Here is a 26934-nt window from a genome sequence, read left to right as displayed (position 1 = left end):
ATTATGGGACTAGGTGACATTTCTTTTAGTCCCCAGCAGCAAGGGCTCAGGTGGAATGATCCTAGCCTTCACTCTTCTCAATTTCTAGTTTAATTCCTATAGTAAGGGAAGTGTTGTTTTAGGTTAGTCGATAGACGCTACGCAGTTAGTGGTTTCGGCAGCTGAAAATACCAGAAGTTTAGAGTATTTGGATCACTTGCACAGTCCTTTATGCAGCTAGTAAATGCTGCACGTAAGAAGGACACTCACCCTAGCAGCAAGCAACACTCTGATTTAGTTTTTTATTGAGACAGAGAATTACTGTTCTGTACTATCAGCAGACGAGGAAGACAGCAAAGCACTGATCTTTAGATCATGGGCCTTCTTACTTCTTTCAAGGAATCATTTTTACATACTGAAAAGAGATGAGAGTTACACAATTATTTCTCAAGACATTAACACTTCACTGGCAACACAGTCTTCAGTCATTTATTGGCACAGGAGAGTCCCACTGTAAGCAAGTAACTGCTGCATGTAAGGGGTTTTAATTCTAAGTGCATTTTTTCAGGTATTCTATTTGACTTGACATGCCAGCAGACAAAAGCTTTTCCCACAATCTAAGAAAGTGTGTATACATATAAAAATTTGTATATCAGAGTGGGGAAAAAAAGAGATACAGCATATCCTGTGCATTCTTAAATACCCACTGGACTTGAAGGATAGTAGAAACTGTTCTGTCTGGAGAGAGCTAAAACACAGCTGTGTTCCTCCTTTAGAAAAGCTGCCTACCCAGGCTAATTTTACCTCATTGTCAATCCATGGATGGATTTGTCAAACAGCAGTCAGATAACTGATTACTGATTATTAAGAATTTCTGTTTTAACAATGAGACTCACTGTGCCTTGAGCTTTACTGTAACTCAACTCCAGATGACTATGGTCCCAGGAGGTGCGCACCTCCAGCCTTGTTGGTGGCCTAGAGTAATTGAACCTTTAGCCACCAGGAAAGTCATAGCAACAAGTACATTCTGGATTTTGGGGGCAAATTTTTATGGGGTGCAGCATGTTTTAAACATCCATTAACAGTCTGAGTTTGCAAAGCCCACATCCATTAGCTTGTGGTGAGCTTTGGGATGAGCAAGTTTTAAGAAAGGTGTATAGTGACTTCAGACTTAGAGAGTAAACTGAATGTCTCATTAGGCTATAAAAACTTATTTGAATCAGCAGTGCTAATTGACAAGGAAAATAGGATCTTCCACTTATCACTTTTCCAGAAAAAAAATTCAAACAAAACCAGTCTTTGACTGGACTGAAAAAATCCCTGTGTAGTAAGGTTGAAGATAGTACCGATAGCTGTACTTATCTAAGACTGTTACACCTGGACAGACAATATAGTAGTAGGTGCAGTTATCTTTTGTCTATAAATTGACTCCTATGTGCTTGAGACTCTCTTGCTCAATGTAGCATCAAAGCTTACAAACCACAGACACATCCAAACCATGTAATCTGTTGCAAGAATAACAGAGGGGTGGGAGAAGACATTCTGGGACATTAAGCTTTTACCCGATTTCAGAAAAGTTGCTAGCACTAGCAGCTGACCTAGACAACTTTTATTTCAAGCTTCTTTAATGTCAGAATAAGCAATTTTTGCTTTTGCCCATTTTCAGTAACTGTAACAATGGTCAACAAATTATGTGCAATTATTTTGAAATAAGATCTGATTAAAGAAACCAGTGCCAAGTTAGTTACCAGCATCAGCAGGCATTTGTGATGCAACTGCTTGTGCTAATGTTGAATTTGGTCTGTCTCATCTGTAGAGGGGACTATAACAGCTTTTTACCAGGTGAGGAGCCCTGAGAATCTATGATTTCTGCCTTCTGTAGAGCAAGGTCTTGTTTTTAATTCCTTACAATTATTTCAGAAAGTTTTCCAGAAGTAGCCTGGGTTTGTGCTTAGCTAAGCATTTTTTTTTAGGCCAGAAGTTTTCAGCAGAATTTCAGGCCCTAGTCTAGACCTCAATGAGTTTAGTATTTTAGGCTGGCTCCCTTGTGACTACCACTGTAAGACAGATCTTTTTACCTACAATTATTAGATTCTTTAGCCTTTCAGGTTGAGAGAGAAGAGGAGAGGAAAGATAAGAAAACAAATACTTGCCAGTCTAGGAGTAATTTTTTCTTGTCCCTTCCTAATACATTTCCTTAGTTTCCCTGGACTCTTCCTCCCATTACACTTCTGTTGAATAAACAGATTGTTCCTTTGGGAAGAGCTGCTTCAATTGACAGGTAAATGAGAAGGGGAAGAAAAGAAATATGCCTGTTGATCAAAGACCCAGCATCCTGTCAACTTCCAAGGAATAATGCATTTCAGGCTGAAGGAACAATGCTGGGGAGAAACCAGGGATTTTTGAAGGAGTGAGAAACCCTTCTTTTCAGTCTGTTTGACTGGCAGTTAAAAATACTAATCCTGGCTTCACAAAACACACATTTAATTCTGAAAGAGAGAACACCTAGTTAAAAAAAACGACACAAGTGGAACATGACATTTTCTAACTATTAGATGCATTTAAGGCCAGCTATATGAGCTCAGTTCACAGTTCATTCCTTCTCAGCATTCTTTCTCTACTTTTTCAAAAAAGAAACAATGTAGATGACCTGGAAGATGTATGATCCTCCATCCCATTCTACAGGTTTCCAAAAGAAGGATGAAGAGCATTAAGTTAAGCTGTATACAGCAAAATATGTAACACTGCAGCCACAAGCCACTGTGTTGTCCATCAGTGTGAAGAGAAAGCCCATGCACGTTCCAATAGCTGCACCTCCCTACGTATACTTTATCTCCCTTCACAAGAGGTAGTAGCATGTATTCTAGGTCTCTCTTTTTTAGATTTGAGAATCAGTCACTTGTAACTTCCCTGTACACCTTTACAATTACAAAGGAGACAGCATCTTATTTAAAAGCATTGGAAGGTATCTGTAGCTTTTGTTGGTGCCAGTGCCAGATGGGGGAAGATGTAACAGGTTTCACACTGCTTTTGATTGCAGCCAGAGGACTTACTAGCAAATTAGATTTGCTAATAAGGTCAAGGAAGCCAAAAATGCAGGAATGGCAAAGGACTTGCATTTCTTGGGAAATGGCATTAAAAATAAAATCAAGGGAGTTCAAGACAGGAAGACAAATACATAGAGGTTGGGAAAGAGGTTAAGATAGAAGAAAATAAAGTGAATTGGGGGAGAAGACAGACAAACTGAAACCAACATAAGAATAAAACAAGGTATTTGAAAAAAAATGTTACAACAGGCAACTGTGTGTTCTGAAAAGATCGTCATTATCTTTTATAGGTTAAAAGTACATGGAAAGAGGAGATGCCACTTTTTTCTACATGCTGCTTCCCAATTTTGGCTAATTCTTTCCACTATCCTCTTTTTTCCTTCCCTCCATTCTTTTTCCTCCAAGAGGAAAAAATCCACAAAATAACATCTCTCAGTTCATTCTATACAACTCAGATACCAGCTTTTTCCTATATTTAGTATATCAAGTAACAGGAATGCCTGCTGATGGTGCTGATTCTGATAAGATTGTTCTTAACTGGAATCAACACACTGAAAATATATATATTTATGTGTATGTGTGTGTGTATATATGCACATGTAAGTGTATTTCAACCAGGCAAGTCTGGCTGTTGGACAGACCCAGTCTGTAACAGCTGTAGATAAAATGGGTGTAATGTGGAAACACAGTACACCAGGAATGATTTTCAGAGACACTGTGCTGTGGGAAACTGCTGCTGCAACATCTTTGCAAGAGGAAGACTATACACAACCCAGGCAGGGTTAGCTGTGCTTCCTCGTCTAGACTAGGAAGGCAGAAGTATTTCCTCTGAATACTTCCCATTTCCTGTGGACAGGACTGAGGCAACAACAATACCTTCAAGCCTTAAGAGTGAAAACTGGGTTATGCCCAAGTCTAGCAGAGAGACAAGAAGGAAGTACAGCAGGCTCTTGTGGGTCCAAGAACAAGATATATCACGCATGTCACTTCACAGGAAAGAAGTAATACTGCTCATTCATTACCTTCTCTTCTGAGTCCCCTGGCTGGCAGGTGATAACTCCATCTCGTGAGCCCCCAGCAAACGTTGCTTTGCAGTTTGCAAGCCACTGTTTTCAGAGAGAAATTAAAAGAAGATATGAATAAGACCTATAGTTTGATTTGAAGAAATGTAAGCAGTATTTTAGTTTCATAGCACGTAAACAAATAAAAATTTGCAATTGCACTTTTTGTTCACACAGACTGTGACAAATTGCTTTGACTGTAATTTAAAAAGTGTATTCCTGATTTGAATCAAGGCAAAATACAGTTTATTACATTCTTTACTCAAGTACAAACTTCCTTCCTTTGTAAACAAGATCAAGTATTTGAAATGCATAAACCAAGAAAATTATTGACTACTGAAAGTTAGAAAAGAGAAGACCAGAAATATTCAAGATGCCAATGTTTTTAAAATTAAGGGATAAAACACCTACTTTTTAGTTCTGGTTCATATGTTCAGGAAGTAACATTTAATGAATCTAGTATCTGAAACATGTTTTTCTACTGAGTATTAGTTTAAACAGATCTGAGTGTATCTGCAGTCCCTTGACACAGCATAAGTGTACACATATACAAAACCAAGAACATAACATAATCCAGCATACCGAGAGCGTTGCTTCTTTCCTGTTGTTGTATGTGTCCAGGTACTCCTGCAGTTCTAAAACACTGAACTTCAGCTTTTCAAGAAGGCCACAAGAGAGCAGCTGGAGAAATGAAATCAAAAGGTCTAGTAAATGTCACTACAAAAGAATAAAAATATTCACAGAGTAGAAAGTATAGTAAAGATCTTGCAAAAGAATACTTAGCTTTACAGACACTAATACTGAAAAATATTTCTATTTATGCAAAAATACACATAAATAGAATACTATACTGAAAAGTCGAGCAAAAGTTGCACCTACAGTAATGTGGAATTGAAACAGTGTTTGTGTTTAACAGGTTTGCAGAGGACTTCCCTTAAATAAAATACTGCACAAAGTTTAACTAGTTGATCTCCACAGCTCTCTGATGATGTAAGGCACAGCTCTCCCACAGTCACAGCAGTGGGCCCAAGATTACACTTTGCAAGTTGCTACCTCTACAGTTTTGTGTGAGGCCACACCGTCCTGATGCTGTTGGATGAACATGGGGCAGAATGAAAGCAATGGGAAGGGCCATCTCATTCATTCCCTAATATATATTTTTATCATCCAGCTCATATCACAGTTGACTCAAATGAAACCATTAAATCTATTATTATCTTTCATGCTGAACTATGTAAAAAAAAGCTTTTCCGTTTGTGGAGCCAACTGCGTCTGGTAGGCACCTGTTTTATATTGGGCTTTGGTGCACAGGCTGAAAACATCAGAACCTATGATTCTGTATCACCCATCTGCCAGTACTTATCTAATAATATAATTCAGAAAATTAGTGGAAATATGGTTAACAACAAGAGATAAAAACTAGAGGTAGGAGGTGAGTACCTTTTTGACATATCTGTTCAGGACCTGCTCAAAAGTGAAACTGCCAGTAAAATAACACACTGCAATGCAGCACATGCCTTTTGAAAGGAATATACTCACTGTTTCTGCATCTACAAAAAGGGTGGGGCATTCTGAACATGATGTTAACATCTGAGAAGACCTCACAAACTTGGAGCCTATTCCTCGTAGGTTGTCTCCCAAGTAACTAGCTGCATCACAGGTTAGGAAGCAGAATCTTTTCTGAATATTCTGCAACACAAAATACAGTTTATTACCTTCTTTACTCAATTACAAGCTTCTTTTCTCTGTAAACAAATGGCATGCTTTTTTTCCTTCAGATAATAACGTGCAAAAGAGAACATCTCCCTGTGGAGAACTGAATGACAAGGATACTGAGTAATAGTTACTATGCTGGAGACAGTGTACAGCTGGGCAGCTGTGAAACTAATTATAGAATTCATAAGAATCTACTGCTGAAATACATTCTTTCTTGTAAAGATGATTCAGTCTTTATAAAGCCTTTTACCCACAGGTAGCTTTTATTCTTGGCTGTACAGAGTTAACAGAGTTGATCAGCACATTACTTTTTCTGCCCATTCCGGGCATTGTTTTGTTAGTATTCCATGTCAAGTGGCTAATCAGACAATATAATGGACATGCTAATGCCAAACAGCAGCATGGAAAAATCAGAAAAAACCTTTTGTTTTCCTCTGTGGGAAAAAACTTCTTACTAAAACTTTTCTGCTGCTTGGTAGGACTCCAGAAATACTGCATTGCATCCGGGAATTATTATTCTCAGAAGACTTTTTTGATGTTTTGAGTCCTAAACCAGCCTAGTCTTCCAGAAACATTCTAGTGTTGAAACTTTCTTTTCAGTGGCTAATACGTAAAGTGAATAATAAATAAAAATAATATATTAGTCTTTCAGGAACTGAAATAATGATATCGATAAATACACAGCAGGTTTCACTGCCAAAATATACCTCACTAAGGCCAACTGCTCAGCAGGTGGGAGTAACATGAAAATATTTTTAAAAATAAAAGTATGCAACATTTTTACATGATTGTAATAGGCATTTCTCTGAGAAACATAAGTTAGGGTGTGTATCACCGTAAGCATGCCTCACTGGAGAGAAGTGCTTCCTAAATACCAATCTGGATGACAGACATATAAATAGCCTGTTACCACTCCTACACCAGAGCACTGAAGTTAAGTACCTAAAATCAGGTATGCTGAATTCAGACTTTATTGACAATGGAATCTGCTGGATTGAATGATTTTTTTATTTAAAAGCTACATAAGCCCTCATGTTGTAGGTAGGGTATACACTACCAATAATTGATAAACTGGTTAAAGAGAAACTGCCTTTACAGACTAATCTCATAACTGCTTATTAGTGAATCTCTCTCTAAAACATCTGAGCACAGTTAAGATTGGATAGATTCATACTTGTCTTACCATACGTTTCTACCATCTTACTTCAACACAGACACAAAGCACTATGCATGTCACTCAGCACATGGTTTAGATTCTCTGCTGCACCGAGTCTGTAGCAGAGGCAAGAGGCTCTTCTTACTAACTACCACCAAAATGATTATTTTTATGAGTAACTAGCAGAATCATCTGACTCATAGGCCTTGGCGACAGTTGGGAGATTTACTGCTACAATGTCTTCTGAAAAGAAAGATACAGTCTAAGTCTTAGTGAAATTGTTGCTATAGATCTCTAGAAAGAGATCTAGATTTGACCCTAACCAACAGAAAAGAGCTAGCTGAGACTGTAAAAGTGGAAGGACATTTAGAAAGACAGATTATGGAAGAGAATCCAAGAGATGCTGGTTGAAAGGGACCTCTGGAGAACATCTGATCCAGCCTTCAACTTGAAATGGGACTATTGCCAACACTAGATCAGGCCAGCCATGGCTTTGTCTACCTGAGTCTTGAAAGCTCCAAGGTCAGAGCTTCCTCAGGCTCTGTGGGCAACCTGTTTAGGTGCTGCAGTGCCCTCCCAGGGAAAAGTAATTGAGTTTATGAAACCAAGGCAGTGGAGAGACAGATTACAGAAATAATACAACCAACTTCAGTGCATTCAGAATTTGCAGGAAGGAGCCATTAAATAACTTCACAGGGAAAGGAGATAATGAGAGGTAGCCATTCCTTTAGGAAAAAAAATTAAAAAGAGGGCAGAAGCACATGCTGCACCAAAGATAGAAAATATATCAAGACATACATCTGTCTATAATCACAAATATTAACTCAGGCAAATACTCATGCAAAAAAGAACAGAAAGTGAAACCGTGTTAAATTACTAACTTGGGTACAAAAAATAGCATGGCAATGTAAGCACAAAAATCAGAGAGGGAGATGCCAAATAAACTAGAAAGAGAGAATGTCAGCAAGTAAACTAGAAATAATTAAGAGAAAGGCCAAGGAATCATAATGGAGAGAAACAGCTGCTAACAGATGCTGTTGAAAAGACTGATGTGTTTAATGCCTTCTTTTGCATTATTGCTCCCAGAAAAGGCATCTGTGTACAGGTAACAATGAGACAGGTGAGAACAGATTTTTCTAGTAATGGCTTGGATATTTCTACATCTTTGCAGGTAAGAGAAATTCATGCTATGATAGTTATAATACTGGGTAAAGAGTTCTAAAAGCCATAACAAATATCTTTGAGAACTCAAAGTACACAGGGTACTGCAAAAAACTTGAGGAAAGTAATTATCTCAAAAAAACAAGAGCAAAAGAGTTAAACACAAAGTTCAGGAAGTGGGGGAACATGCAAGAGATGAATAATAGGCAATACAGATTTGGTCAGAATGAATCATATCAAACTAATTAATTTTCATGAAAGGCTAAAATTTTCTGTTAGGAGGAGAAGCAGTTGGTATATTAAATGTTAATTCATTTACTACCTTAGAAACAAGGCAGAAAAAACCCAGTCTAGAGGTAACTAGGTGTGCAAAACCATATTCTGGAGTTAATTATCAGCAGCTCACACTCCAATTGGAAAGATAAATTGAGTAGGATTCCACTGGAGACTATCTGAGGCACTAACAAAGTCATTATGAAAATACTGAGTAATGGAATATGCAACATGCTTATTAAATGCATGGACAGTTGAGCTGCAGGGTCTGGCAACTCCTTGGAAGCCAGAATTAGAATTCAGACTGATCTTGATACACTGGAAAAGCAGTGAAGGGAAAAGAAAGAAGGACAAAGTTGTACACCTAGGACGAAACAATCCACAAAGCACATTCAGGATGGAGAATAACCAGGAAGGCAGAATTTTTTAAAACAAGATCTGCATACTAGACCAGGTTACAAGTGGGAAATAATTAACTGTATTCTACCGTACAGCAGATAGCAGACGGAAGTTTTTAAACAGGAATACCTTCTGCAAAATAGGCATCATCTTATAGTCATTGCTAGTAAGAACTTATTTAGGCTGAAACACAGAACCTGCTCTTGCTTCTCAAGTAATACACAGACTAACCGAAGACAGCCCATACCAACTAGTGAGAAGTTGAGAAAACACGACTTATGAGGAAGGCTGAAAGAACTGAAGTTAAGAAAAATTTGGGGTAGGTGAAATCGTGGTAGTGGTCTTCAAATATAAGCAGCAACTGCAAAGAAGAGAAGTACCACTGCGTATAGAGCAAGAAGCCATGGACATAAAACACAGAAAGAGAAGTTTTCAAGTGATAAGGGGTAGTCCATTTCAAGCATCCAACTACCTTGCCTGGGAATGCTGCGGAGTTCCATCTGCACCTAAAGGTTAAGCACAGTCTAGAGGAAATGGTTAAGAAACATTTGACCAGAATGGAAGTTATAGTTGATCCTGTCCTGGGCAAGACAAGGAACATGAACTCTTCAGGTCCCTTCCAGCACACGTCTACTCATGTATTTTAACAGTTCTGGTTTATTTTATGAAAATAACTTTCTCAAAGCATTTCAGTCACGGCTTCATCAAAAGCTGACCAGTGTACTGTCTAGATTCAAGAAAACATTTTCTTCCTTTACTGCTTTCATTTTCAGATATTCATAAAAGCATCAATCTACAACTAAGAAGATAACAGTCTTGAAGAGTGTTTTAAAATATTAAAATGTGAAAGAATGAGAGACTGTACTTTGGTATCTATGTATAGTACTTAATTGCATATATTTATTTTGCAATTATATGGACTAGCATTTCTATAATAAGTTACTATCTCAGCTATGTCATTCTGGGTGCAGACTACAGTGTCTGAAATCTTTCAAGCAAGATCTGAATGCAGTATCTACTTTATGACATGGGACTACTGTAAATAATGCCAACTGCCAGCATATTAGAAATACATATATGCCTGTATATAGTTGCTGTGCTTTATGTCACTGTAAATAACAACAAAATAGTCTCAGAATATTTTCTTCTTAACCTCACATTTCCTGTACTGGTAAGAGGACTTTTCATAACAAAAGGGCGCAATTGTGGAAACTACTTGCTAGCTCTCAAATCTACTTCTTTTGGAACTTGCTGGCCTGCTGGAAGACATTTGATTCCATGGAATACAAAGAGGAAGCCGTAAATATAATTCAGAGACCTCTGAGCTATGACTTGTTTATATCAAAAGCACTTAAATAATTTCAGGAATTTTAAACAAGTTTAGTGTGTTGTGGGCAAACAGCCAAGAAGATACCATTAACATGATGCAGGCTGAAATGTAGGTGCCCTGGAAACTGCACTTCTTTCACTTCACCAAGTATTTAGTTGACAAGCTCCTCCAAACAAGGATTTTGTTTCACAGTTAAATATTTTGGCAGCACTTTGCATTGCAAGCCTAGCACACATTGGGCTTGTTTCTGAAACTTCCTGTTGGTGAGGGTCAAATGTCTTTTAAGCTAGCGGATGAATAGCAAAGTTTGATGGTGCAACCAAAACACAATTCCAGACAAGCTGGGATCTTACAAAAAAAATCTGGGAAAATAATACTACTATGTTTCAACCCTGAAGAGAACAAAGCTATTTTTATTAACTAAAAATATGGCTGTGACTCCAGCTAGAAAATTCTGGTTTGTTGATACTATTACCATCTTTGATTTATTTTTTTTTTCACCACTGTTATTCAAGTTTTGCTGTTACTAACATTTTTTTTGAGACCAGTATCGTATCTTTCTCCTTCAGTATCAACTGAAGAAAATGAGTAGGCTATCTTCTGAATATAGGGCAAGAACATCAGCAGAGGTAGTGTCTGCATGCCATGTTTTAGAGTTAAAAAGGTACTTTACAGGTAATGTTTAGGTATTGCGTTACACAGCATCATTGATTTAGTTTTCAGAAGTGTGACACCAGTTCCTTTTCACCTCTTCAAAGAGAACAAATAGAACAAATAGCTCTCAGAACACTTAAACAGGGCTATTAACCTCTAGGACATAACAAAAGCTGAAATACACATCATGAAGAAAAACAGGACTAATTTTCAAAACTGAACTGTCATGCACTCAAGTCAGTACCGTTTTTTTCCTTCCAAACAGTTCTTTATCAGTGTTTAAAAGAAAGTAAGGCACCCACCTTTACAGTGGTGTAAGGTTTAAAGCAAGAAACTCTGTAGCTAGAGAAGATGTGCAATTAACTCCAGTGGGGCAAACAGGATGGAGAAGAGAATCTTATTGAGTGATGCTTCTTTCTTATAAGGATAATCTTAAAGATATGAAAAGATCTTAGGATTTTATATTTATTAGTGGGGTGCCCATTGCTAATAAAAAATTGTATACCCTGAGATCATGGGTACTTAAATTCTACATGAAGTTGCCTGGCTGCTGTGTACATCGCTGCAGCATGCTAAACATCCTGCAGCTGCCTCATATAAAGCAAGAGAAACAATTAAAAAAGGCTTTAAAACTAATTACAGGTAGAAACAGTCATTCCTTAGAGCAGCTTTTACATTTGACTCCTTTTTTTTTCCCTATCTTTTTGCAAGAGTCTTATCTTTGTGAGCATACAGTGTTAGAAATGGGAAAGGTATTTCTAGTCTTCAGACTCAGGCTGTGGAATTTATATTACATGATGGCAGCTGGATATTTCTGTTCAGATGATTAGGTACACAATATTTAATACAGTTGACATTTACATGGGCATGGTCAGATTTCAACAGTTTGAGATGAAAGAACAGATTAACAATGGTTTGAGATGAAATGGCTCTTTCCTGTCTCTTGCCGTTATTTTTTCAGGCTGTTTGTAAAGTACTGAAGAAAATACTCTTTAAAGTGGATCCATATTTTATAACATTATCCCCAAACCTTCAAGTATGAGATACATACTGGTTTTATGACAAAACTGGTCCTAGAAGACAGTTCTGCAGGAAAACCTAGTACAGTAATTCTGCAGCATGCAAAATTACAATAGTTATATACCTAGCAGTTCATTACTGGTACTACCATAAAGAACCATCCTAACAGCCGCAATCTAAACATTTTGATTTTGCATCTTAAACTTATTTCCTCACCTTAAACAGGGAAGAGAACACATGAAATGTATAAACTGCACAGGAACCATCGGAGTCGCACATGAGCTGGTTGATATGACTACGCCAGGCTTCTTCTGCATCATCACATGCTGCTGGCTGAAATGCAGCAAGGATGGCAGAAAAAAACGGTGAGGGAGGAGGGGAAGCATTTCGATCAACATCTCCAAAACTAAAGGAGAGAAAAAAATATAACAAGCCTGTGATGAAAGAAGAATACCAAGAAAGTGGCAGATAAATTACTCTGTAACAGAGATATAATCACAGGACAAATTACAGCACCTTTCTAAAAATATTAATGGACTTTCAGATTACTTTTGAAGGATGGCAAAATGTTGGCTACAATGCAAACCCCCTCCAAATCAGAATCCTTATCTTCAGGCCATTAGCATCTCAGAATACTTGAATCGTTTTATCCTACGATTGTTCAGAGGAAGAAGGCTGAAACTTCACAGGAGGATGAAGGCCATGAAGAAAACCTCTTTTAGCAAAACTTGGTTTTAGTAATGTAGAGCAGAAATACTGAGAACAATCTCACCGAGTACCGACATTATATATACTGACCTGTTTGGTTAGCATCTCAGAATACTTGAATCGTTTTATCCTACGATTGTTCAGAGGAAGAAGGCTGAAACTTCACAGGAGGATGAAGGCCATGAAGAAAACCTCTTTTAGCAAAACTTGGTTTTAGTAATGTAGAGCAGAAATACTGAGAACAATCTCACCGAGTACTGACATTATATATACTGACCTGTTTGGTTTCCCCCCAAGGGAATGGATTGGAGAAGACCCATCCCTTCTCCACACTGTTCTTAGGACAGAGCATTATTCTGGCACTCCACAGTCAGTGAAACAGGCTGACTACCATTTTTAAAGGGCACTAAGCTACTTGATCTTGTGTGTTATCCTTTGGGACGGAGAAATAACTTTCTATGGCTCCCAAGAACAGGAACTGTGGTTCTGAAACATGTGGCACACAGACAGGGAGCGAGCATCTTTATATATCCTAATTCTTTCCATAAATATGGGCTAATTGTAGTCTACTCAGCATCCAAGATCTGCAAGAGCTCCATAAGGCATGGAAAAATCTTGATGCCTTGTTGCAACATATACTGGGGTCCAGCCACACTCGCCAGCAGCCTCAAGAGTATACAGATGGGATTTTTGACAATATTGTGACTTCCTTATGACCCGTAAGAAATCAGAAAGATTAATGCATGGCTGATCTGCTGAACAGCTAACTAAGGAGTATTTCCAATACTGTGAATCTTTAAAAATCCTTTTTTTTCTTTTTGATTAGATATATTACATCTATAATGACTAACTGCACAGATGTATATAAAAAACCATATCTTGTTCTTCCTAGAAGATCTTGGGGTTTTTTTTGAGTTGTATGATAAATATGCAGGTAATTAGGTAATTGTCTTCTCACTGCTCTAAACTTAGGAAAATTTTGTAACTCCTGTGGGCAAAACAGCCATTCCATTAACTTGTTACCACTTTGCCGTACAGTGTAAAACAATAAAAGAACTTGCATGAATAATAGCAAGTACCTAGCAAGAGCAAATTGTTCCAGCCTGTCAACTTTCTCTTCAGTCTCTGTCATATCCAGACTAAGGCTATCACTGCATTCGAACACTCCAGGGAGTTCATTTGTAGACCCCGAAAGATCATCCTCATGGACTGCTGGATCTTGTTCTTCATGTACAGTTTCAACCTAGGGGAGTGAATGATGATGTCTTAGAAAAACAGCAAATTAGTAAGTTAATTCCACTAATAAATAGAAAGCATTTAATGAAAAAATCCACCTGACAATGTTAAATTGCACAGATAAAAAGCCACAGATCATAAATTACATGCATCAAGTTATACTTCTTCAAAAATACTGTATTTGATTAACTTATTTTCTTGGATCAGTATTATTTTTAAGGCATTTTTTCAACTTGATTTGTCTAGAGAAGAATTTCAGATTTCAATGCATTTGGCAACATAGCAAGGAGTATTTTTTCAGGAAAAACAATAGCATTCTTGTTACTGTCAGGCTGTCCTTGTCACTTATCACTTTGTAGTGTCCAAGAGTGTATTAAAGCCTCTTAAAATTGAAAACTATCACTGTCTGAAAGACTCTGTACATGTTTTGAATTGATAATTATTTTTAGCATGTAATTTACATAATAACTTCCATTCAAGAGGAATCCAAAGGATTCTACAGGCCATTAAAAGGATTATGTTTCAATTATTTCCTTCCTTTTTCATCCACTAGCACCTAAAGGTTTTGATTTCTTTTTGAAATTTTCCAGTTTCTCTTGCATTTTTAGTCTGAACAAATTTTGTTTCAGTTTTAATCTTTTAGCTTTTGTCTGTATGATCCACAGCATCCTGCAAAGCAGTTCTTGTAGGGATGACTGCAGTGGGTAGCTCAAACTCTATCTTTTTTGGGGGGGCGTATCTTGTAAGGTGTGAGTTTATGCACACAGGTACATGTGCATGTACATGTGTTGGGAGCTGCTAGGGAGGGAAATCTGTGGCAAGTGGAATTAAAAGAGAAAAGTGTCCCTCTGCAGCTCACAGACCTGCTTGGATCCTACCGATAAATTCTGTCGATTTGTACTTCTAAAACTTAAACAAGACTCATATCACAAAGGACAGCATCAGAAATTAAGTAGGAGAAAGGTTTTTTTATTTGTTGTTTCCTAGGTGAAAGGGACAGGAATATTCCTGAGTTCAGGGTGGATGAAATGAATCAGGGTAGAAACTATGTTGAAAAGAGAAAGCTATATGGTTAAATCACCAGAATAGGAATCAGAGCAGCTGACAAGAAGCATAAATGTTTCATGCTTCTTCAAGAAGTAGTTAGTATCAACTACTTTCAAATATGAACTATTATCTTGAAAGAACCATCGGTTTGTTCACTGCAATGATGGTATTTGTATAAATAAAACACATTTTGATGTGATAGGGTAAGCGAGGAAAAAGGAGGAAGCAAACACCTCCCAGTCACTGGACTACAATATGATGCCCAAAAAGAAAAAAAAAAAAGTTACCTCCAAATATTCATGCAGGATTGGAGTACACTTCCAGAAACTGTTCATTTTAGATAACTTGAAAAATATATAAAATAGCATCATCTGAATCTTAGTATCCCTCATAGCATTATCCATCACTGCCTTTGAATCCCTTATAAATACTACCTTAATTATTGTGATGACTATCTTTACCAGCCATTAACAATAATACCTGGATTTTGGCACTGAAACATTTGAGAAGAGGCTTAATCAGTCTGTTGCTCTCATTCACTGCATCTACTTAAAAGTTGAAGTGGTGTTTAGTTTGCTTATAATGTGACAACTGAACATTTTTGAACAGCCCTGAAGTAGTAACAAGAATTTTCCTCTGCATTGCTGACATATCATCAGCTGTCTGAAAATAAGAACTCAGAGGAAAAGAGAAACAGGAAAGAGTTCAGTTTTTCTATTATAAATTAAGTAAAAACCATTTAGGTATAAGTTTCAAGTTTTCTGTCTAAAAATTTGATTACTTCTTCCTTTAAGTAAATATAAACCCAGGCATTTTAACTTTGTTTCTACTGACTCAAATTTGTTTTCAGTAAAAATACAGAAGCATAAATACCAGAAGAAAATATCTTTGATGCAAAGAACACTAAGAAGGCATTCTGTATAAAGCTTATAAATTCAAACATGTCTGTAACACTTGTAAATCCCTGTCAACTTGGGTTATGTATTTCACCAATATCAATCCTGTACCAGGACTAGCTGAATTTGCCTGTCAGTCCCAAAAGAGACTGCTGTGATTTTACATTTTTTACTTATTTACTTTTTCCAAAGCTTTTATTTTTTGATGAACACTGGCACATGGGTATTGTGACATGAAAGGAATTTTCACACTAAAGATTCTAAGACCCCAGGCAAATATGAAACTCATGTACTATCATTTGCAAGTCTTCATATACATACAGACCAACAGCTGCTGCAGCTTGATGCATGAAACTAGCCACCACCTGCAAACACATCTGTTCTGACTGCAGCTTCCTGAACTGAAATTCAGCCAACTTCTGCTGCTTACGTGGTAACCTGTCTACCGACAGTTGTTTTGACAAAACATCATGAGTTTACCTTTTCCACAGCCATTATTTTGAGAGGTTCCCCTCCTTTCCTATCCTTACCAACGTTTCTGTCCTCTGGTCCCTTATTCCTCCTGGGGAAGTTTCTGACACAAAAAAGCTGTTCAATATTCAGGACAATTCCAACCTCCTTTTCTATGTCCTCTTCACTAGAAGTTTCCATTACTTCTGTTATATGCAGTGCTAGCAGTACTGTATCAATTTTTTGTATGACTGCATTCAGAGGGGACCAAGGGTAAGAACTGGCCAATGATTACACAAGACATGCTCTTCCCCTACTCCATTCTCTTACACTGCCTTTTCTGCAGAAGCTACCCGATCTAGACATGACAGAGAAAGCTTTACTGGTAAGGCAACAGGGTCATAAAACCACTAACCTCTCTCCCACACCCCACCCCAGTTTATATTTCTGGAGAGACATTGAGAAAAGTAGGTTCATCTGATCTCCCACGAAAAAGTATTATCAAAGAGAAAATAAAGAAGCCATCCCAAAGTTGATAATAATTTACCAACCTTACTCTATGTGCATCTTCTGATACAACTGTGTGAAATCAACTGTGCTGAACATGGTTGTTGTAGCCTTGCAAATCCTGCCCCCTCCGCCACCCCAAGATGGCTTAGTATTGTGGTAATGAATTTAAAATTTCTGAGTGTCTGCCAAAATGCAAGAACTGAATCCAGTGCACACAACTGCACAATAGGTTCCCACATACAAAATATCTCAGAGAATACATGCGTACACCCACCACATGAGCTGGCATATCATTCTTTTAAATCAGCATGAAGAGCAAAAGAATATTCCCGTAGGGTTGTAACTTGTAACCAGTTCATGAATTTGTCTTCCAATCAGCTTGTAGTATCTTGGTGTATATGTAGTGCAATATACTTCAGAAACGATAAATAAAATCTTTCAATGGAGGAAGTGTAAGTAGAAAGGAAAGGGTATGAACGTGCAGGAACATATGAATATATTGTACTATGCCACTACATACAGGAAATCAGAATGTACTTTCACAGACCAAATGCTTAGTGAAAATGTAAGTAAACTAAACTTGTTGTAAAAGTGTTATGTAAAATACAGTCCAGTTGGAACAGAAAGTAAAAATGTATTCACCTTGGATCCTTCAGACACTTGGAGATTATTCACATCAGGCAAAGACACATCAAAGCTGGACGTTCCTATATTAAAATGATGAGGGTCTGCTGAGGTTGCATCACATGATGTAGAAAGCGAGTCAATATGATTTGTATCCTCAGATGGGGAAAGATTTATAATCTGTTTAAAAGACAACAAAAGCATAGAACTGAGTATATAGCTACCCTACCACACACATTTTATGAACATGCAAAGCAGACATTTTCCTAAAGGGTAGTGATGGTGGCTTTCTTAGTTTGCACATGAACATTTTTTCAATCATAATTGATTTTTCTATCATAAAAATTGCATGCAAGCATCCCAGAAGAGAACAATGAAAACCTGACTCAGTTTACCAAACTGAACTGGAGTCTTGCCCTTAAGTATTAGATACATCAGAAAGATTTACTACTGGCCAATTGTGCAAAACTGTCACCTAGTTTTTGTGTGCCACCCCCCAATTTCAGCTGGTTAGATTGCACCTGGATGAGAAGAAACTTAAAGCCCAGGTTATTTAAAAACACAATCCTATCTTTTCTTAAATAGCAAGTTTGCAACTTACTAGGTCTGAGTTCTCCAAGATTTGGCTGGTGGTCAGGTCCTCCTCCTCCGATGACTCATCGGAGTCCTCGTGGTTCATTTTGTTCAGGCTGGGTGTGCTTCCTGAGAGCTGGCTCTCTTCCAGCAGCTGCATGTCACACTTGTCCAGGCTATCCAGGGACCGTCTGCGTACTCCCCAGTTGAAGTTGTCCATGCTCTCACCCTGAAATCAGATACAGGGTCAGCTTCCTTGATTTGAAACTCATCATATACAAATAATTAGATCAAAGTTAGCTCAAAAAATGTTTTGATGTAAAAATATAATACAAACTTCATATAAGCATTATTTTGTTTGTTCACCTGGAGAAAAGAGCAGAAGCATGGAAATGACAGTTAAATGAAGATTCAGTCTTTTCAGTATTAGGTGTTTTTCATGCATTTGCTGATTTAAGAATTTGTTTTTGTAAGTCCATACAGACACACACCTAAATACTGGTAGAGCAATGACAGGCAAAAAAAAAGTTTGGAAGCAATTTTAAGGGATTCTTCCATGATGTTTAGAAGTATTAGGAGCACAGTTCATAACAATGGTTCAATTGCAAAACATATGTTAAGGATTTTAGGATCTTCGCATTATGTACATAACCATAATGATGAGTAGATTTGAATGAACCCTTCATTACACACAAAATGTAATAGCCAAAGAAGCACACTTCTTTAAACTTTTATTCTAGGCCCATATTGCTTATTTTTGTTACTTGAATTTATTTGATTTATTTTAAACTATACTTTGAGAATAACCCGATTAGCATTGCCTGAGATTTCACATTTAAAACAGAACAAAGTCAAATGGACCAAACATTTTATATTGACTTTCAGTTCTGATCCCACATGCAGTTTCATAAAGCCAAGTGCATTAAGCAAATTGTGTAACTATTTGTTAGGCTTGTGAACCGATACAAAGAGCATTTGATTTCCTCCATGTATAAAAATGACAATTAGTTTTCCACTGTTTTTCCATTTGTTTACTTTATGTATTTTCCAGTGGACTGTTTTCTCTAATTGCATTAATTCTCTTGCTCCCTTCTTCAAGTCTAGTCAGGTTCCTCTCCTGCAAATGCAGGAGTGTGTCCACAGCTGCTCCTGTAATGGAACCACAGAGGCCAAAGGGGCCTTACACAGCATCAAGGGTCTACCCAGAAGCATCCAGTTGCAGTTTTGGGTACTTTATCTAGGTGAAAGCCCTCAACCTTACATCAACAGGGGAAGGAGGTTTATAAAGAAAATGTTTCTTTTTAAGGCTCAGGGCTGACTGTTTAAAACAAGATTCTACAAGATGGCACACTTAAACAAGCAAACCAACTGCTGAAAATGCAAGTTAACAGTAATCCTTTAAATACAAATTTGACAAAAATATAGTTCTGCCTAAAAAAATCAGAATTATTATTATTATCAAATCAGTGACTGTATCTCCTGGGCTTATGCAGATTAAAATTATGTGCAATCATAGAGAAAGAATTCAGTAAGGTCCCTTAAGCAGATTTGTAATTTTAAACACTTGAGTACTCTCCATTCACGATTACTCAGTCATTTACTGAACAGGGACCAAACTGCATAAAGTGCAATTAATTCAATGGCAATCTTACCTCCTTAACAATAAAAAAGAATTGCACAAATAGATCTTATTTTGCATTATTGCCCTTTAATGCAATGGACTGTGGAATATGATTAGAAAGAGGAAAAGTTCAGTTTTATGACACTAAGCTCAACGTTCATGAACAAATATGAGGAAAAAAGAAAAAAAATATTTTTTTAGGAAAAAGACAAGGCAAGAATTGTAATCCACAAGAACATTTAGAACTAAGCAATGCACTATATTCAACAGCAAATGAACATGACATTGCTATGAAGGTTGAGACATTATTGGAAGAACCCTGAGTTTTCATTCTGGGACTGGGATCATATGGTAGTTTTGTGCAGGAAGAGAACAGAACACATTTAAGATTTAAAAAACCAGGTCTCTCTAAATCATAACAATGACTGTTCAGTTCCCAGCTATTTATTTTAACAAATCCTTTGGCTGTCCATCTTCCCCCACAAAGGCTGGAGGACACATGCAGCAATGAGACATCCTCCACAAACACATCAGTTACTGAAGTAACAAATAACAAAATGACATAAATAAGCAAGCAAGCAAAGATGACTGTCATCACACCCTGATCCTCATGATGCCTAGTACAGCCACCAGCAAACTTTGCAGCCAGTGTCTATGGGAATATTTCTTGTTGCAGTTTCATTCTGGGATGTCTTAAAGAAAGAAGCCAGCAAGAAGAAGGAAAAAGGGACACTTCCAGGGCATGCAGGTAAAAGTGGGAGTGAATTAAAAGTGAGGGGGTAAGAGATATGAAATACTGTATAACCCAAATACCCATAGCGTTTGGGTTAACTTAAGCTTGCTACAGGGGCACCCAGAATCATACTGAATTTAAACAAGAGGTCAACACATGTCTATGAGGATGGGGTTGTTTCTATAGTCTCTTAAGCAATCTTTCTTTCACAGTTAACAAGGAGGGAAGGTGTATTCAAGAACTTGTTCATTTTTATCTACAGTGGGAGCAAAGCTATCTCCTATCTGAAAAGCCACCAGTAACAAACATCAATTCAAAAGAAAACAGTCACATATTACAAATGTGTCTGGCCAGCAGTGAGCAGGTATGGCTTCCCACAATCCCCACCCTCTGGCAAAGGAGCCAACGTGTGCTTGCAGCCACTTTAAACATTAGGACAACCCAGAGGAAGGAGAGACACAGAAAGGGCAGTAAAAAGGGAAGTAACCTTGTGTGTGGGAGAGCAGTGTAGCTCCTCCACAGAAGTGGTAAGAATCATGCAAAGCTTCTTTCACACAAGTTTTTATCCTGACTGTATTGACAAGGTATGCCAAGTTAATGGAGTCGCACAGGTATGGTAGGTATAGGCAAAGGTACTGTTGAACTGCATAGTAAGGCACTGTTTCCATGTGGTTGTATCTTTTAGACCACACACATTTTGAGACAAAGATTTTTTTGAGGCTGTGTTTGCATAATAACTGATGTACAAACTGTCAGAAACAAATATGCAAAATACTGTTGTTGCTGATTTTTGTATCACTTGTACAACTCACTATGACTCTCTATCATTTCAGTTCTCTCTATCCATCAATTATCTGCAAGTTTAGGTCCCAAACTGGCAATGACTGATGCACCTTTTCAGTTTCTTTACATAGTAAATGAGTACAGCAAATTTAGGAGTTTACAGCTGAATTACATTAAGCTGTGTGAATTAATTAATTTATTCCATTTAATTCAGGCTGGTAGGCAATGATCTAAACTTTCTGAAGAGGTGTCAGGTATCAGCTTTAGCAAGGTGCTAACAGAAGCCAATATACCACATCTGAAAGCTGGAAATTATATATAATTTTCCCATGGAAACAAATGGACCAAATTTACCATATTATAAATAATAAAGTTTTCTTTCGTTTCTATGTATTATTCATGCACAAAGATACTAAAAGCAGAAATGGCTCAATCTGAAAAAAGTTGATGCTAGAATTAAGATATTTTACAATTTGTGAAGACTGTTGCACATGTCAGAGACAAACTTAAAATGAAGCAGAATTTTTGAAAAAGACCTTAAAAATATTTCTAATACAAGACAAAAAATGAAGCACCTGTCAGAAGTGCAAGCACACACATACCCACCCACCTATGCACACACTGAAGAGGGGGAGGGCAACAACGAAACTACAATGTTATTCTAGAATACAAATTTGCAAGAAGACATAAATGCTGGCACATCTGAGTTCAAGTAGCATTCTTACCTGAAGTTCCTGGGTAGCAGATATAACAGACAGAAAAACAAATAGAAAGAATCTATGTAAAATTACTGCATTAATAAATTATGACATCACAGACAAACATTTGCCTACAATTGTAACTAAAATTATCACAGAAACTTCAACTCTTCAGCCTATCTTTTAAGTCTAAAAATAACCATTACTTGCTTTCACATCTTCATGAAATTTCAAACAAGTACATCTTGTGGTCTGGGGATGATACAAGCATTGCTGGCCTGTTTAAACCATAAGGTTGTTTTTGAAAGACTGTGCCCTTGCGGGCTTAAATTTTCTAACATTGTTTTATTAATATTTATGAATATATCAAATTCAGACCTGATGTAAATGATACAGTTAAAACTCACTTGTTAGAGAACATAGAGTATACCTAGTCTGGTGTACTAGGTTTGAATTTGGCTAAAGTATCTATTTGTAACAGTAGTAAGTCAGTCTGGACTAAACCTTGGAATGCAATGTCTCAGATCCACAGCAATGTAAAAACTGTATTAAGTAAAAGACTACATTTTTCATTGTGCTTCACATAAAACTAGACAAACTTAGCATCTGTTCCACAACCAACTTATGACAATTAGTATATCAATTAATTTGGGCCTCAGTCTTGGCATTAGCCACATATATAAAACATATCTTTACAGGGTCACAGTACATGAAGGTAAACTCATGTTGATAGGAATTGTTCTGCACATTTATATGTAATCTGTATATGGTTTTAACTGGTGAAGAGAAAGAAGAAACTCTTGAGTTTCACTGGACAGAAAAATGTCATGTGATATTTAGTCAAAACTGCAGTCCTAAGTCCTTGTAATATCTTGAAAACACTGAAGACACAAAAATTATTGCAGCTGGTATACTTTTTGACAAACAACCTGGCATTGCTGTTTAATCATTTATCAGTTTGCAAAATTAAAGCTCCTTTATAGTATCTGGCTAATGTATTTTCAACCATTGATGCAAACTGATTTTTGTTGGTTTTTTTTTTTTTTTTTTTAGCAAAGTCATGAGCAGCTGTGAGCCAAAATTACTGTATTTTGACACAGAGATTCCTGATGTGGAAAATAAGGACTCTGCAACATCTCTTTCCACTCCTTCCTTTCTCTTCATTGGAAAAAAAAAATAAAATTCAGATGTGTGTGAGTTCACACCTGAGGGGTCTGTTTACCTTAAATTATTTTATTGCTGTAATTCAACCAGGGAGAAAACTGATTATTTCTCTTTGTACACGTGTTCTCAGGGCTAAGAGTAATGCCTGAGAGAATTCATGTTAAAGTCTAGTTCAGATTATGACAAGACAATTTATTAAACTGTTAAGTTTGCTGAACATCTGAACCTTCAGTACTTCAAAAGAGCTAACAGTTTCTGAACTTTTAAATAGCAACAGAATTGTTAGACTTGTTTGGCAATGGATATTCATTTTTGGCCTTTCCCACTCAAATAGAAAGAAACACTTGATATAAGCAAGGTTAAAGGGTGTAGCCACCACAAATTCAGCAGTTTGGGAGTTTCAGCTCAAGGTGAGCTGACAGGCTTCACCTGCCAAGACCTGATCTGGGCCCTCAGGGTTCTGTTTAGCTCCTGCATGAAATTATGAAATCACAGACACCTAAGCAGAATGGAAGGTACATCTCTCTGAGCGTTAGTGATTTCATCAGCAGTCGCAGGAGTAACAACAGCATGAAGGCCTGAATTCATGTTTTGGAGGGTTACTCATGAACTAACAGACTTGCAATGATTTCATTTTATCGGTTTTCAATCAGCAAATATATATTTGTTAACAATTTAGAACTTTAAAAAATGTATTTAAAATAATTCACTGAAAAGGTACTAGAACAGAGGCTTTATCTTCCAGTAACAGTTTTGCAGAATTTCCTAAAGCAGATCCAGAAAGGAAGGGTGTGGTAGCCTCTTACTGTTATGCTACTGAAATAAACACTAAGTGAACATAATAAATAATCTGAACTCAGAGCTAAGCTTATAGTTATACAGTTAAAGTTTTAAGTTACAAGAAGAGTATGGTGTTTAGTAGAAAGAATATCAAAGTGGTTTTAATAAAAAAGCTGTTTCAGAGAAAATATACTGTACCTCCCCATCTTCCAGCTCAACATCTAGGAAATCAAAGTCCCTAAAGACTCTGAATTGTTGTTCACTGTTTGAATCATCCATGTTCTCCTGCTCCCTTGTTCCGTCTTCTGAAGACACCAAGCTCGTCTGATGCTCAATCAGATCCAAATCACCACAGGAAGAAAAAATTACCTACAATTCAAAGGATTCCTCTTGTAACAAACTGTTCCCTCTGGTTGTTTCTTCCTAAAAGCTGTAATTGGTTATTCAGAAGACTGTATTTCCAGTACACACCTAATTCCTTCACTGAGTATTTTTAGAACACTTTATTATTTATGTTGGACAGGTGCCTTCAGATTAAACTCATACAAAGAAACAACTTCATATTGCAGGAACACGTCCAAGAATATTACAGCTACCTCCTAATGGCTACAGATTGAAGTTTCCTGGATTGTTTGTATACATTTATAGGAACAAAATTCAGGGAATTTAGCAGAGAAAATGCTGTCAGGGGATGAGATAGTAAATTAATAAAAAAATTCTCTAGTTAAAAATGTTAAAAAATATTTCAAGATTAGAAATTACAACAAGCTATACTTTTTCCTTTCCTATAAAAAATAATTGTATCTGCAATTTAGTTGCAAAAATTAAATGGTCCCTGTCTTGCAGAAAAAAAAAGGACCTGTCCACCATAACACAAGTGACATACAACATATTCAAAAACATTCAGAGATTCTCCTTTCTCTATAGACAGTATTTAATAACTATTTTAAGAGCTTCCTACCCTGGATAATCTATTGCCCATTTCCTGGAACCAGATAGTATTAATTTTTAAAAAGTAACATTAGGACTATTATCTAATAGAAAAAATCAGACACCCTCAGTTTTATTTCTGTAATTTAAGTTTTTACTTTATAAAGGCTCTAGATTGGTAATGCCAGAGGTCATTACTCTCTACCCACTGAGATGGCATAAGTAAAACTTACAGTAGCTTCACAGATCTCTCACAGCAAAACCATACGTAGCTCTGTAAGTAAATTGTCTTTGAGAGGGCCATTCACTCACTGGTCTATACGCTGAGAAATGCAGCGTGGGCCAGTACAAATGACAGTGATAGTAATGTGACATGAAACTATGCAAATCAGGTCAGCAACTCTGGGAAACAAAAGTTCTTCACTTTTAAAGTTTAGGACACAATGAAACAAAGAAATGGTCAATACAAGGCTACTTACTGAAGGGTTTTTACTCAGCCCAACTTCCTGACCACATAAAGAAAGGACATGCACCAGCTTTTCCTTTGTTCTTTTCTAGAAGACAAGATGTTTCTCAAGTGAACATTTTTCTAACCACCCATTCTCCCAGTGGCTGGAAATATACATTAATAATTTTTAATCAGGAGGAACCAACCAAAGAATTAGTCATTAAGTGCCCAAAGGGTTGCTTTCAGAGCAACTACATGTACAAGGAAACATAAAAATGTTGTTAGTGATTTTGGTGCTTATTATTTTTAAATTAGCCTATTAATTCTATTAAGCATAATAAGGAAACATTGTGTTTGTGCATCACTTCAAAAGGACTATGCAGAAACTTAAAATTAAGCACATGCCTAATTATTTTTTGCAGAATTGTGCCTGAGGCACTGCTATAAAATCTGCTATATTTAAAAAAAAAAAGCAATAAATACATCTATTTTGCAGATTTTATTTTAACTGGCAGATGATCAAAATCAATAAAGGATTACTTTGATTAAACATCACTTTTAGGAAAATTGTTCCAAGGAATTCCTTTTACCTGATTTCCCATGAAATCAGCACTTAAAAGATGCAAATGCTGTCTGCTCTCCTTGCTAGTATCTGAACTCACCTGTCATTCTCAGCTAAATCTGACCTAGCCTTAGAGGTCTTAAAGAGAAGCATTTCCTGCAGGTTGAAAGAAAAACACTGGCAGGACAGAAGACAGACATAACTCAGTCCATTTCCAAGTCCAAGAAATACATTCAGCACACACAGTCAGATGCTGTGCTGCCACCACCCCAGCCAGCCAGGAGCACTGCATAGGGTACATAGGGCACAAGCATTTAAGAACCTGTGTGCATTAATTCAGCTGCTCTGTGTGCAACTTCTTAGTGAGTAGTGGGCTAATTAAAAGTTTACCTGAGAGTACTGGGGTCTCTTCCAGCTCACAGGAACAAGGACATTGGAGTTAGATCCTGATGAGGTTGAAGAAGTGCTTCGGGTGACAGCCATTGCTCTGGGTTTACCATCTCGTGCAGAAGAACTCTGCAGCTCATCATACCGTCTCCCAATGATTGGAGTCTTAAAGAGAGAGAAATTCACTAGTATTATGCTCTAGGATGAACTTATACTGGGCCATATTGCTTCCGTTGCAAGAAAAGATTACTCAGGAAGAACATATACAGGGGTAAAACAAAGAGTGCATGGAATTCCACGTCACTTTGTATGTATGTTTATTTTCCACTGTGAACGTCTGAGTAACAACTGTCACACTTAGTAGCTGGTGCTTATGTTCATGAATAGCTAATACTCAAAGCAACTGTCAAACTAGTTTCTAACATAAGAATCAGCATAACCCCCAGAAAGCTTATGAAATTTATTTCAAATCCACATTTCTTGCAAATGTTTTTTAATGGGTTCTTCCTAAAAGTGCTGAACACTCTGGCCCTCTTCCAACAAACATTAAAATGCTTTCTTGGATTGATGATAGCATGCTCAGCATTTTCTAGAACTATACCTACATGAAACAGCAAGAAGAAACCCTTTATACAAAAAGTACAAGACAGCTTTTTTACGCTCATATTTCCTTCTAACCTCAAAGTCTCACTATTATCTATATCAAATAGTCTACAATGCTGCAAATAGTCCTGCAGGTTTGTAACTATAAATAGGGTTGCCCATTAAAGTCAAGAGGACCATTCAGTTCTGTAAAGGCAAAGGGTATACAGGGTTTGCAGGACAAAGACTGCTGTAAAAGAGTTCAGTCAGAAGTCAGGCAGTACTCCCTTAAAGGACACACTTCCGTGTTGAACAGTTATAGAGAACATTGGCAACCAAGTATAAAATGCTTGGAGGGGCATTCTATACATACAGTATACTTAGACATTACAGTTGGCATAACTGC

The 26934-nt window shown here is 37.1% G+C and overlaps 1 protein-coding gene across 6 annotated transcripts in view; it reads right to left on the bottom strand.

The window, feature by feature from the left end:
* The window catches only part of FRY (FRY microtubule binding protein), a 217736-nt gene that overhangs the window by 8890 nt on the left and 181912 nt on the right, over nt 1-26934 (bottom strand). For 3 of the 6 annotated variants that reach the window (XM_037377269.1, XM_037377265.1, XM_037377267.1), the window contains exons 49-59: nt 25950-26111; nt 25029-25103; nt 23818-23988; nt 21703-21711; nt 17869-18069; nt 17286-17447; nt 13584-13747; nt 12013-12202; nt 5627-5776; nt 4670-4768; nt 4049-4132 (exon numbers count right to left, since the gene is read on the bottom strand). In XM_037377269.1, the coding sequence (XP_037233166.1) occupies nt 4049-4132; nt 4670-4768; nt 5627-5776; nt 12013-12202; nt 13584-13747; nt 17286-17447; nt 17869-18069; nt 21703-21711; nt 23818-23988; nt 25029-25103; nt 25950-26111 (1467 nt within the window). Of the gene's footprint in view, nt 1-4048; nt 4133-4669; nt 4769-5626; nt 5777-12012; nt 12203-13583; nt 13770-17285; nt 17448-17868; nt 18070-21702; nt 21712-23817; nt 23989-25028; nt 25104-25949; nt 26112-26934 lie in introns of those variants that run through there. The other 3 variants (XM_037377266.1, XM_037377268.1, XM_037377270.1) reach the window with 2 other exon arrangements.

The sequence above is a fragment of the Falco rusticolus genome, chromosome 2 (assembly GCF_015220075.1).
Source record: "Falco rusticolus isolate bFalRus1 chromosome 2, bFalRus1.pri, whole genome shotgun sequence".
NCBI lineage: Eukaryota > Metazoa > Chordata > Aves > Falconiformes > Falconidae > Falco > Falco rusticolus.
Note: the sequence above shows the minus strand (reverse complement) of the source record. Positions and strands in the feature narration are given on the sequence as shown.